The 12496-nt window shown below is 39.6% G+C and overlaps 1 protein-coding gene across 3 annotated transcripts; it reads right to left on the bottom strand.

The window, feature by feature from the left end:
- Window positions 1-5416: 5416 nt before the first annotated feature.
- On the bottom strand, window positions 5417-11757 carry LOC123744877 (putative histone H3.3-like type 3). 3 transcript variants are annotated; one of them, XM_045725086.2, is made up of 4 exons: window positions 11600-11757; window positions 10029-10146; window positions 9034-9206; window positions 5417-6617 (listed from the first exon to the last, which is right to left on the bottom strand). In XM_045725086.2, the coding sequence occupies exons 1-4, from the start codon at window positions 11620-11622 to the stop codon at window positions 6461-6463; spliced, it is 471 nt and encodes a 156-aa protein (XP_045581042.1). In that variant the 5' UTR covers window positions 11623-11757; the 3' UTR covers window positions 5417-6460. The 3 variants fall into 3 exon arrangements, with proteins under 3 accessions (XP_045581042.1, XP_045581041.1, XP_045581040.1); XM_045725085.2 differs by lacking the exon at window positions 11600-11757 and adding an exon at window positions 11482-11546; XM_045725084.2 differs by lacking the exon at window positions 11600-11757 and adding an exon at window positions 11309-11472.
- Window positions 11758-12496: the final 739 nt, after the last annotated feature.

The following is a 12496-nucleotide window of genomic DNA, read 5'->3' as shown; positions in this document are numbered from 1 at the left end:
CAAATAAAGGGAGTTTAACCTCTCGCTCTTAAGGGGCCAATAAATAGCTTTTTGAAAGTTGTTCAATGTCAACCAATTTTTTTTTTTTGACTAGTTGTATATGAAAAGGGTTTCATCTGGTCCAAGTCTCAGCATCGTAGCATAAATAGGAAGGGAGAAGTAAGTAATTATCAAAAGAAGACACCAAACCGGGACGTAAGTAATCAAAAGAAGGCACCAAACCGGAAAGGCTATGTAGCACCATAAAATGTGCGGGATAATCAGAGGGCGCTAAATATCACCAAGGATGCCAATGCGAGAACAGAAATGCATAAGGCGAACGATATCAATATCAAAAGTATCCAAGTCACCAAGAATACGATCGAGAGACAATCGACCACGGGGGACAGTCGGAAAACAAGACACGTTCGTCCCGGAAATCGGGACATTCAACAAGGATATGCACGACCGTAAGAGGGACAATAAGGAGCAGGACAGTGCTCCATTAAGTGACCATGAGTTAAGCGAGTATGGCCAATACGCAACCTCGCCAGAGCCGTTTCCCATCACCGGTTACGGTGGTAGGAGCCACGAGGACACACAACTTTTAAGAGTATGTAGTTTGTTACCAGTAACAGACAACCAACAAGCCTGCCAACGGGTAAGGATGGAGGAATGGATAACCGGGTAAAAGTCGGAATAAGGAATACCTTTACGAGAGATGGGACAAGAGCGGACAGCTTCCCTGGTGGCAGCATCTGCACGCTCATTTAATGAGACACCCATATGGCTGGGAACCCAACAAAACTCAACCGACTTAAATTTACTGTGAACAAGAAACAGCCAATGCTGGATCTCGACAACCACTGGATGAACCGGATTAATATTTATGATCCAAGGTAATTTGACATACTATACTGTACTTCCTACAGACGAGTCTAGTGAGAGGGTGATCTCCTGGCGATTAAATTGAAGCACGATACAGGTGTCAACGAACATCAGCCTTAAAGGACCCGAGAGCCACGAGGGCACTACGAGAATCAACAACAACTACAAAGGAAGATTGACTACGAAGAGCATAGAAAAGGGGGGGAAAAAAAAAATTGAATTGTTTCAAAATTTTTCCAAAATGGTCAAAAATGATTATCAAACAAGTGTCAACTAAAATCATATCTATGACTCTCAGCTATCACAATAGCATATTGTGATAGCTGACCAAAAATAAATTAGTATTAAATCTTTTTTTTCTTATTTGTTTATAGGACGATTTGCATGAAACTTATACACCTGACTGCACATAAGCCTATCTGTAAGGGTGCCAATTTTGGAGGAAATTGGTTGATATCAACCTCAGCCACAGATGGCAGCACTTTAGACTATTTTTTACTCTTTTTTTTTTTCAAGTTACATAAATCTTCGTGTAACTCTTTCATTGTTTACTCAATTTACATGAAACTTACACCTTATATGTAAAGTTTATGTCTAAAATCAGGAGCCAGCATTTTTTCCTTAGTTCATTTAATGATTTTATAATAGAAATAAAACATGATATATTTGCATAATTTTTGGGGGCACTTTGTCTATTTGTATTAAAAAACTAAAGATGTTTTGGAAAATCCCCGGCCCCAGATTCTTTATTATATGCTAATGTGTCAGAAAAATGATTTCATTTGAAACTTGTGGTTGTTATACGGATTTGAAAATGTGTAAAATTCGTTGAAAAAAAAAATCAAATCTCCCTTTCTATTTAGGGTGCAGTACTGAAACTTGGAACAATTGCACCCCTTTTCATATACTGTACAACTAGTCAAAAAATATTGGTTGACATTGAACAACTTTTAAAAAACTATCTATTGGCTCCTTAAACTGCTGCCGTCTCCTCAAACGATAGATCAATGGTGTGCCTATTGTCTGTGGGAGACCAGATGTTCCCTGTAATAGTCAAAAGTCCTAAAGATTCTACGTGGACATCATTCAGCAACAGACTTCTGGCAATCATTTGCGATATTGTGAAAAAGATGACCACCATGTCAGGTGCATCAACATCTCTACTGAAGCCAATGCTAGTAACCATTGATGCCTTGCAAAATTTCAAGGACTTATTGATGTGGAAGATATTTGTGATGGGAAATCGATTACAAACAGTTAACTTTAAAATTATTTATCAGAATATATCATTAACATTCACCTCACTACAGGCAAACTAAAATTATTAAGATTTTCCCCAACATCAGAAAGCTATGCTTTACAATATAGAATGGTAAAAATATTTTTTATTTTTCTAATGCACACCAGGAAATCTACCTAATTTAGGATGTGCAGTTAGGGGGTTTGAGAAGAAATAGTACATGATTACTACATGCAAGATATTGAAAGGAAAAAATAAGGTTAACAAGGATAGCCTATTTAAATTGAGATGAGAGGTAGGATAGGTAAACATTGGGGGAAATTGGATATACAGTTATGATGACATGTTGGAAATACTAGTACCCTGTATAGGTCGTCGGCAAGCCGAATGTATTGACAGTTGTCAAAGTGACAGACAGGAATGGCATAAAGATCTTTAGGATGGGAGCAAGGGAAAATTTGAGGAGTATGCCAACAAAGACTGCAGAATGGCACAAGGCAATGACATACTGCATCATATGATGTATCACTGTTACTGCTAATATTGCCAATGCTGCATGTGATAGCAGTGTGAATGAAAAATAAATTCACACACAAAATTTGTAATCATGTACAATAACGTTTTCAATCAAATGGGTGGTAGAAGCAAATACCCAAGAAATCAGGGACAAGCGAAAAATTTTCTCTGAATGCTCCCTATTTGCTTCTCTGAAGCTAAAAATGGGTCCCAATAACTGCACCAGTGGTGGTACCCTTATATATATATTTGTTGTACCTAACAGCTAGAACACACTATTTGCCCTAGTATGAAAGTCCCAATGTGCCTAACAGGCAAAATGATTTTCATTTTTAAATATTTATTTTCAAATTGGTTTATTCCAATTAATACTACAGTATTATATTCAGAACATGAATTACCAACTTGTTAGTGTTAATTCAAAATAATAAAATAAAATCATATATAATGTAAAGGAAAGCTTTATCATTCCATAAGAAAAAAAAGTTACAAAAAACTCGATTTAATGGGAGCCTGTGGCTGAGTGGACAGAACACTGGATGCGTGATCCTGTGGTCCCGGGTTTGATCCCAGGCGCCGGCGGGAAAGTTTCTTTCACCCTGATGCCCCTGTTACCTAGCAGTAAATAGGTACCTGGGAGTTAGTCAGCTGTCAACAAGCTGCTTCCTGGGGATGGAGGCCTGGTCAAAGACCAGGCCGCGGGGACACTAAAGCCCCGAAATCATCTCAAGATAACCTCAAGATAATGAAAATTCGGCTTGTACCTAATAGAGAAATGTTGCTTAAGAACACAGTTTATAATTTTTGGTAACATTGGTAGATACCAAAACGTTGTACGGTAATTATTATGGGTGATAGGTGATGGGCCCCTTAGAATGATAAGTGTACATGATGTATGGAAATAACAGTAGTCTAACTTCAGACTGAAAATATCGTAGATACTGTACATACCATTCATGGGTGCTGCCTTAATGTGCCAAGGTACATTTCCATATTATTTCTGAACGGTTAAGGCGATTTTTGCTTCCTGTCACTTTCCTGCTGGAGCAGAGCACAAGGCACCCAGTGTGACAGGATTCCTGTTTGGGTCAGCAAACAAGCCACTGGTGTAGCTCTCCTCTTGTAATTATACTTAGCTAATCTGTATCCACCTGCCTACTATTTTATTACTTAATTATAAAATTAATATGTATATTTTTAATTTACAAAGTTGTTAAAGAGTGGTACATTTTGGGGATGAAAGTACCCCAGCTATTAACAAGGCACTAACTTGGAAAATTATTAAAAAAAAATAGATTTGTAAAATCTGCCACTAGGAGGCTACATAGCAATGCAAGAAGTGAGATCTTCAATAACTCCTGAAAGTTTGAAGCCGATATGCAAAAGCATTCTCAACATACGGTAATGCAGAAACGGTAGATAAAAAGTTATACAGTATATATAACACGAGACACTAACATGAAACTGCATTTAGTAAAAATTAAACAAATTAAATTCTGCTGTGGAAGGCTTATACACTACAAGCAATTATTACTTGCGGCAGTTACTCAGTGCTCACCCCACATTATATTTGTGGTCCCAGTAGCTACATCAAAACTTATGAATTTACTTGTTACACTGCAAGGCACCTTGCTAACTTGCTATAACCTCTCAACTTTCACACTGTTGCTCTACCAAATACCGATTTCCTAATTAATTATTTTTTTTCCAAATTCTTGTGCTTTTCTGTCTGAACTTTTCTTCCCATTTACTTTTGTACAGGAACATGCTGGTAAACAGCAACTACCATATTTGCAGGTACTGTATACAATCCCTGCAAATACTTTATTTTTAAATGTATAAAAAAATTGCCCTGCGTCTACTGCGGCCGTATAAAGGATGCAAGACCTAGCGGCGTAGGCTAGGGGGGGCCGGACAAGCACACTGGGCAAGTTTGCTAGGAAAAACAATCATTGCCAATAATAAAATTTTGAAAAGCAAAATTATTAAAGTAAATCGTGTTACTAAACCCTCTTCAGGTATGATGGATGGATGGCAGGCAGGCAAGCAAGTGGGCTAGTCGGCTTGTGGGCAGGCAGGGTGGGTAGGTGGGTGGATGGATTGGTTGCTGACTGGCAAGCAGGTGGGGTGGATTATTTGGTGTCTGACTGGTGGGTGGAATGGGCAGGCAGGCAGACATGATTGCTAACAGGGTGGGTGGGTGGGCAGACAGGCAGGTTCAGCAGGTGGGTGGGCAGCATGGGGTGGGTATAAATCATGGGCAGGCTGGCTGGCTGGGTGGACAGGTTGGCAGGCAGGCTGGCTGGGTGGACAGGTGGGCAGGCAGGCTGGCTGGATGGATGGATTGGTGGCTGACTGGCAGGTAGGCAAGGTGGATTTTGGTGGGCGGGCAGCCTATTTGGACAGGACAAAAACAAGTTTCACATCCTGTATAGAAATTCTCTTGCCCGAAATATAAACAATTACATCACAGCTGATCTTTGAGGAAGTAAGATTTATGGTACCAAATCAACTTTAAAATATCTTTCAATGTATAATGAAACATACTAAAATAGTTTTTTCTCCCACAAAATATCCTTGTAACATGGGGTGGATTTTATACTGCAGCAAATACGGTATGTCTTCATGCTATTTTTGGTGTACTGTAACTGCCAATTGTCTAACATTTTTGTTAACCAAACAAACGCGCATCCTTTAGGCACTTCTGCACCTAGCCACCACCTCCAAAGTGATAATTTTAAATAGAATTTTCTTATTTCCCTCCAAGACATTCAAGAATAAAAAATATAAGTATTTTACAGATTAAATCTTTATTAGAAATGTAAATAAATTTGTACTTTAGTAAAAAAGTGGTTAGTAAAAAACTGTTTGCTACTGTTCCTGCCTTAAGACAAAATTTACAATTTCAACAAAATTTCACTCCCACCTCCTCACACAAGAACTATTTTCCTTAAAGACATTAACATAAATTGGTAATTGCATATACACTTGCATACATGTGCAATTACCTGTATATCCATACATATACATAGTCATACAAGTAAACACAAAAATAATCAATATATAGTATATGTTAATTTGTATTCCGAATGCAATTTACAATTAGTCACTGATCTATTATCTGTGAATCGGCTATCTTTTTAAAATATCCATTATGACAAAGATAGAGATAATGTGATAGATAATTAAAAATGGCAGGAAATTACCTAAAATCCAAAATAAACAATAAAAAACGGCAAAAATAACAATCGAACACACAATTTTTGCAGATACAGTACAGGATAATCAATAGACAATTTTTTCCAGTTGAGGCCCAGATGATAATAGACTAGTGACTGTCCAAAGAAAACTAATTTACACAAAATTTTCAATCACACATTATAGGTAGTTTGAGCTAACAATAAAAGTGGACTCAAATTCATGACCGGATGTATCCACCAAGGTTCTAAAAAGTTGTGAAAGCATCATGGGGGCTAGGAAAAAAATAAAATGGGTACTACCACTGGGTGTCTCTCTCTCATACATAAGCCCATCATGTGATAACTAACACGTTCTAAAATTATTCAAATAAAAAATTTCACATTTCTCTTTCACTCACACTTAATATAACATAACTCTTCTTACCTTTTGAACACAAGCCCTTATCTCTGATCATAAAAGGCAACTCGCTCACTAATATACATCAGCCATCAGCAAAGTTTTGTAAAATTTTGCAATGTTAATGGAGAATTTGACCTTTGATTAACTTATTAGCATGCCCTGCATATCTGGCAGATGTAAACTATAAACATTAAACACAATTGCTGTTGCATGCAAAGCCTGACAGGCAAGCCTTCCTCAGCAATCTCCTCTAATACGACGAACCAACTTCATATCCTGAGGGTATATGGTTACTCTTTTGGCATGAATGGAGCATAAGTTAGCCATTTCCAACAATCCAATAATATAACACTCGGCTGCTTCTTGAAGAGCCATTAGTGCTAAGGTCTGGATTCTGTAAAGGAAAGGATACCTTTTTATACACGTTTTATAATAAAATGGCAAAGAATTTCACATTAGATTCCAGAGATACACTTTAAATTAATAAGGTAAAATCATGCCAAATACATAGAACTTTTTAACCTTAAATAAGTAACTGTTACACAAACTTTTAATTCTTCAAATACTGTACAGGGTATTTCATAAACTATTTCCATTTATAAATTTGCACATTTTTGTCTTTCCTTGAGGAGTTAATGCAAATCACTTGAAGACGAAGAAGTACCTGTAATACTGTATCAGAGAAATCAGACGGGAAAAGATTCAAGGGCCAATTGACCAAACTTTAAAGCCTAATAGTAGTACACGAGAGGCTTCAAACTGGCAATGCAGGAAGGAATGTATGCCAATGGGCAATTCCAGAGAACCAGGCAAACAAACCTAGATACAGGTGCTCGAAACCACCTGGAGAAACTGTGATACACTGATCTAACCAGAATGCAGGAGAAGGAATGATCTCATGGAGAAGCAACTTATCCAGACTCAAGTGAGGCTTCAGAACTCACCATAATAATTAAGAGACCCTTTGTAAGAACAGGGCACTGCAAGTATGGCCTCGACTAATACTGCTGAGCAGAGGAGATGGTGTAGTAGGCCACCAAGACACCAGAGGGTAAAGACTATAAGACAGAGACAACCAGAACCCAGCAGACCAGAAGGCACTCAAGATACCACCCTACTATACCTGTACCAAGGCATACAATGAAAGGACTGATGGGACATACTCTGCCAATAGCCAAACTCAAGTGAGCGCAAAAAATGGTCAAGCAGCAGTGTAACAGATTTGGTCCATTAAGTGTGTGACGACGTTGATGTCGTCTGTTGAGAGCACCCAACCCCAATTCTTTTAGGAAGGGCGGTATGATTATGTCAACACCACCTGTTGAGCACACCCGACCCCATTTTCTGTGCCCTGGTGGAAGGCTGTCATCTTATTGACCCTTGTGTAGTTTCCTTCTTACTATTCATCTTTTACTCAGAAGAGATGTGGGTGGTACCTAGGTCGACAGGAATCAGTTCACCCAGGGCAGTCCTGAACTAAAGACGTGTTCCAGTGGGAACACGCGGGCGAGTTTGTGTAGACTGTGATTTGTCTGTGATACTTAGTGAAGTACTGGTGATTGAACTGATGTATCCCTGGATGGCCAAGTTGAGTTACAAGATAGGATTAATATCCGTCTGATAAGGCTTGTTATAATTGAAGCCTGTGTGTGGAAACCTACTAGTGTGTTGCTGGAGACTCCCCATGCCAGCGTGTTGCTGGAACCCCCCCCCCACTTCCCCTGCCAGCGTGTTGCTGGAGACATCCCCCTGCCAGCGTGTTGCTGGAGACCCTCTCCCCTCCCCCCCTTGGCCATGAACATGAATACCATCATGTTCAACTGTGATTACCAATGGTATGGTAATCATGTTCAACTGTGTGTGCATAGAGGGCTACATAACTCTCCTGGCCAACATTGTTATGTAGCTGGTAGGATACATGGTGTTGTGAACACTGTGGGCAAACTCCTGTAGGACAATAATGCTGACTGTGTTCCACAAATACAGTACAACCTCGATTCAGTAAATCTCCGGTTAAGACGCACACTTTTCAGGCCGGATTTATTCGCTCAACTCGACGAATTTTGGTTCACCGAAATGGGGGATGTGCGCATTTGCTTATAATGTTGGGACGGTTCACACACTGGTGGAAATATTTCACATCATGCCACAGGATAAAATGTTAAATTTCCTTCATTTGAGATATAAATTAAAATTTTCCTCATTGAAATCACCCTCCCTCACTGTCTCCTTCCCTCACTGCCTTTCTCCTTCACTGCCTCTCTCCCTCACTTAAAGCCTCCCCCCTCCCTCCCTCAGATTGGTATCCAGCAAGGTAGGGGGGGGGGGTAGCAATGTTTGTTTACAGTTACTGACACATCCGTTGTAACAGTCACACACAAGGTGTTTATAATTACAAGTGGTGCCTCAAGAGGAGTCTAGCAAAATACACGTACTGTATACAGTATGCCTTTTCTAAGGTATATAATGATACAGTATGATTTATTGTTGTACAGTTTAGTAGTACTGTATATAACAATGAATTATTCTCAATTTATACTATAAAAATGCATTACATAATTGCCTCTGGTTGCAACAAATCCCTCACTCCAACAAATTGGGGCTGGTTCCAAATCCAGTAGTTCACCTAATCAAGGTTACACTGTACCTGTACCTACATTTCAGAAAACAGATGTGGGAATTATAGTACTGTATAGATATTTTTCCGTACAGTGGTAATGACGTGCAAAATAAGACATTTATTTTACAGTACAGTATTTTGACGAGTTACAGCACCTCGAGTGAAATTGAAATAATATTTAAGAACAAACCTGTATTCCTTGCCCTGCTCATTCAAGACCTCCCGGATGAGTCGAGAAAATGGCAATTTTGGGACCAAGAGTCCTGCTCCTTTCTGGTAATGGCGGATTTCCTGCAAGGCAACTGTTCCAGGACGAAACCGGTGCTTTCGCTTCTGCTCAACAGGGCTCTTGGGGGTCTTGGACTGAGTAAGAAATTAGATATGAATTAATTGTTTCAGTAACTATCTGCTTATAATATTACTTTGTCAATTTTTTTTTAACTATTTCTAAGCATATACTGTACATACTGATTTTCAAAACATGTGTTTAGATGAGAGATTTGCATTCTGGACAATCTTTCGGTTACATTGATGGGGGGGGGGGAAAGTGTGTGGATAGGGTAGGGAAAAAGACACTATGTGGGGACAAGGAGGAAGGAGACGAGAGAAGGACATGTGTGGGCAAGAGAGAAGGACATGTTGAAAGGTGTGTAAGGCCATTAAGGGAAGAGATGGGGGAAAATTCCCCCACCAATTCCCTGTGTATGTGTGTGTGTGGCCAGGAAGGGAGGAGACTGGAGAAATGATCATATGGGCAGGGAGGAAGGAGACAAGGGTAGGGTGTGTGTGGGCGGGGGTAAGAGTTTGAGCAGTGACGAAGGAGATGAGGAAAAGGCATGGGTGGTTAGGGATGGAGGAGACAGGGATAAGTGTGCGTGTGATCAGGGAGATGAGGAAATGGTGTTGAGAAGAGGCAGGGAGTGTATGTCGGAAGAAATGGGGATAATACTGTACTGTAGTGAATGAAGCAATAGCATGCCTATGTAACTGTTAAGAAATATGGTGGATTTCGAGGTAGATTATGTTGCACAAATCATATATTTGTATTGAAACGGTTGTTGGAAAATATATTTTAATAGTCAGATGGTGTGTCAGGAGCTACCCACCAGCTTAAGAAGCATACATGCATATGCAAAATTAGCAAATGCAAAGTAACCATTATTAAATTAACCAAAATTAACTCACTTTTTTACGATAAAAGCTGTTAGACTTCCTGCGCTTTGTAGATGGAGTCAGGCCTGCTGGTGTTGATATTGGTTCTCTCGCACCTTTTTTTGGTGTAGAAGTTATTATTTTCGTCTTTCTAAAAAAAAAAATTTTATACGTTATATACCTGTACTGTAATTTCCTAAGTTACAGGATGAGTAACAGGGCCAAAGTTTGAACTTGCCAAAACAGTAACTGATTTGGCAAGTCAAAGGCTAAATGATTCGGCCACTGTTAGGTTAATTAAATGGATTAAATCATTATTTTCCGTTTCCGGGAGAAAAATGGTAATGGAGAGTCGCCTGTTTGCAAGTCACTAAACCTAACCAACCCTAATACAGTACTGTATAATAAAAGTAAACTAATTCTAGCCTAACCTAATTGTTATGTGACGCAGTTGACCCATGATATTTCTATACCGTACTGTAAATTTACTTCAGTACAGCATGCTCTGGAAACTTCTTGCATCGAACTGCGTAAAGTTGTGTATCTAGGGGACTTAGTATCTAGTGGCAAGTATTTGTGTAGTGGTGCATCAAGAATGGTATAACCTACAACTCACTTTGTAAAGGAGACAGTTTCCACACAGATTTTAAAATCTAACTTAACTCATAATAAAAATCAACACATTTTTTGAAGAATGTAGTACTGTTTACTGTAAGTGCACAAAATAATAATAAACACAAATGTTTTAAAACAAAACCTTACAATTAACAACTACAAGTTTTAAGCATGTGTATGTACCTTACCTTGAGGTTACCTTGAGGTGCTTCCGGGGCTTAGCGTCCCCGTGGCCCCGGTCGTCGACCAGGCCTCCTGGTTGCCGGACTGATCCGGCAACCAGGCAGTTACCTTTAATTTAAATTATTATTTTGAAATATACTCTATATTTTTTTATTTTTTTGAAGTGCTTAAAATTAATTGTCATGTATAACTGATAAATATTCCAAAAAGTTGAAGAAATGTTGCAAGATGAGATGATATTTAATTGTGTTCATTTACTATCCGTCCATTTACTATGCATCATTTACAGAAGCTCATACAGCACATTCAGCACCGCTCCTGTGCCAGGTAAGTCCACTACGGGTTCACCATAGCCCATGCTACTTGCCCCGCTCCTGTACCAGGTAATTTACGGGCTCATCATAGCCCGTGCTACTTGGAACTTGTTCCGAGTAGCTGAATCTATAACAACAAACTATGCAGCCATAGCCAGCCCGTGCGAGGTAGTGGGAATGATTACGACAGTTGGACCAAACCTTGTCATGCATGTTGTCTGGGCCAGGGACCCTTCCCCAGCCTCTCCAAGGACCGTTAACCCAAAGTCCTCATTTTCCATTTCTAATTCCAGGTCTGCTGGCCGTCCAGGCATCCCAGACACTCGAGGATATGCAAATGAACGAGGTAAACAAACATGAACTTAAGACGACACCTCTGTGGCTCGGGCGGCGAATTCATTTTTTCAGCCACAAACTCAGGTAACCACCTAATCAAACCGCCAACACTGGTCTTTAGTGAAAGGCTAATTTTACAGAGTGCTTCAAACTCACGTCTTTTGCGTAGCTCGAACCATTTTGGCGGGATTTGGGAAGGTAGCTGATACTAACGTCAGTAATCGGGTAACGACGCTATGAATAGTTCCAAAATTTAGCGGGTCGAGGAGACCTAAACCTCGTACCTAGACGACGACTACCGTACCCGACCCGCTTTCACACTAGCTCTTAATTACTTTTATCTTAAATCAACAGAAAGGTTGATGATATTCTTGAGAGATACAAGAATTTTGCACCAAGACTGTAATCTTTTTTTGAATTATCTACATGTCTCTTGCAAATTGTCTATACAGTATACCTAGGTCATAATAGTATTTGTGTGTACGTCTGATACCATACTACTTGTGTAAAGGAGGAAATGTATATGTTTATCTCTCAGAATGTTCGGTAATACGTTTATTGCTTGTGATGTGTATCTATGTATGTATTAACACGATGTACTGAACGGGGTGAGAATAGCTTGAGCTACCTCATCCCTTTGTGTGTATTTTACTTCAATAAACTTATTTCAATTTCAATTTCAATTTATCTTAAATTTTGACCCCGGAGGACTAGTTTATTGTGCAACGTCACTCATCCTGTATTCACCTAGTTGTATTCATCTAGTTGTGCTTGTGGGGGTTGAGCTTTGCTCTTTCGGCCCGCCTTTTACTAATGTTACTATTTTTTTCACACACACACAGGCAGCAGCTCCGTAACAACTGTCTAACTCCCAGGTACCTATTTACTGCTAGGTAACAGGGGGCATTCAGGGTGAAAGAAACTTTGCCTCATGTGTTTCTGCCTGGTCCGGGAATCAAACCCGGGCCACAGAATTACGAGTCCTGCGCGATGTTCACCCAGCTACCAGACCCCCGTGAACACGCCGCGATAGCAGCCTGTACAACATCCCCG

This window comes from Procambarus clarkii, chromosome 70 (assembly GCF_040958095.1).
Source record: "Procambarus clarkii isolate CNS0578487 chromosome 70, FALCON_Pclarkii_2.0, whole genome shotgun sequence".
Classification (NCBI taxonomy): Eukaryota; Metazoa; Arthropoda; class Malacostraca; order Decapoda; family Cambaridae; genus Procambarus; species Procambarus clarkii.
This window is presented reverse-complemented; position numbering and strand designations above follow the sequence as displayed.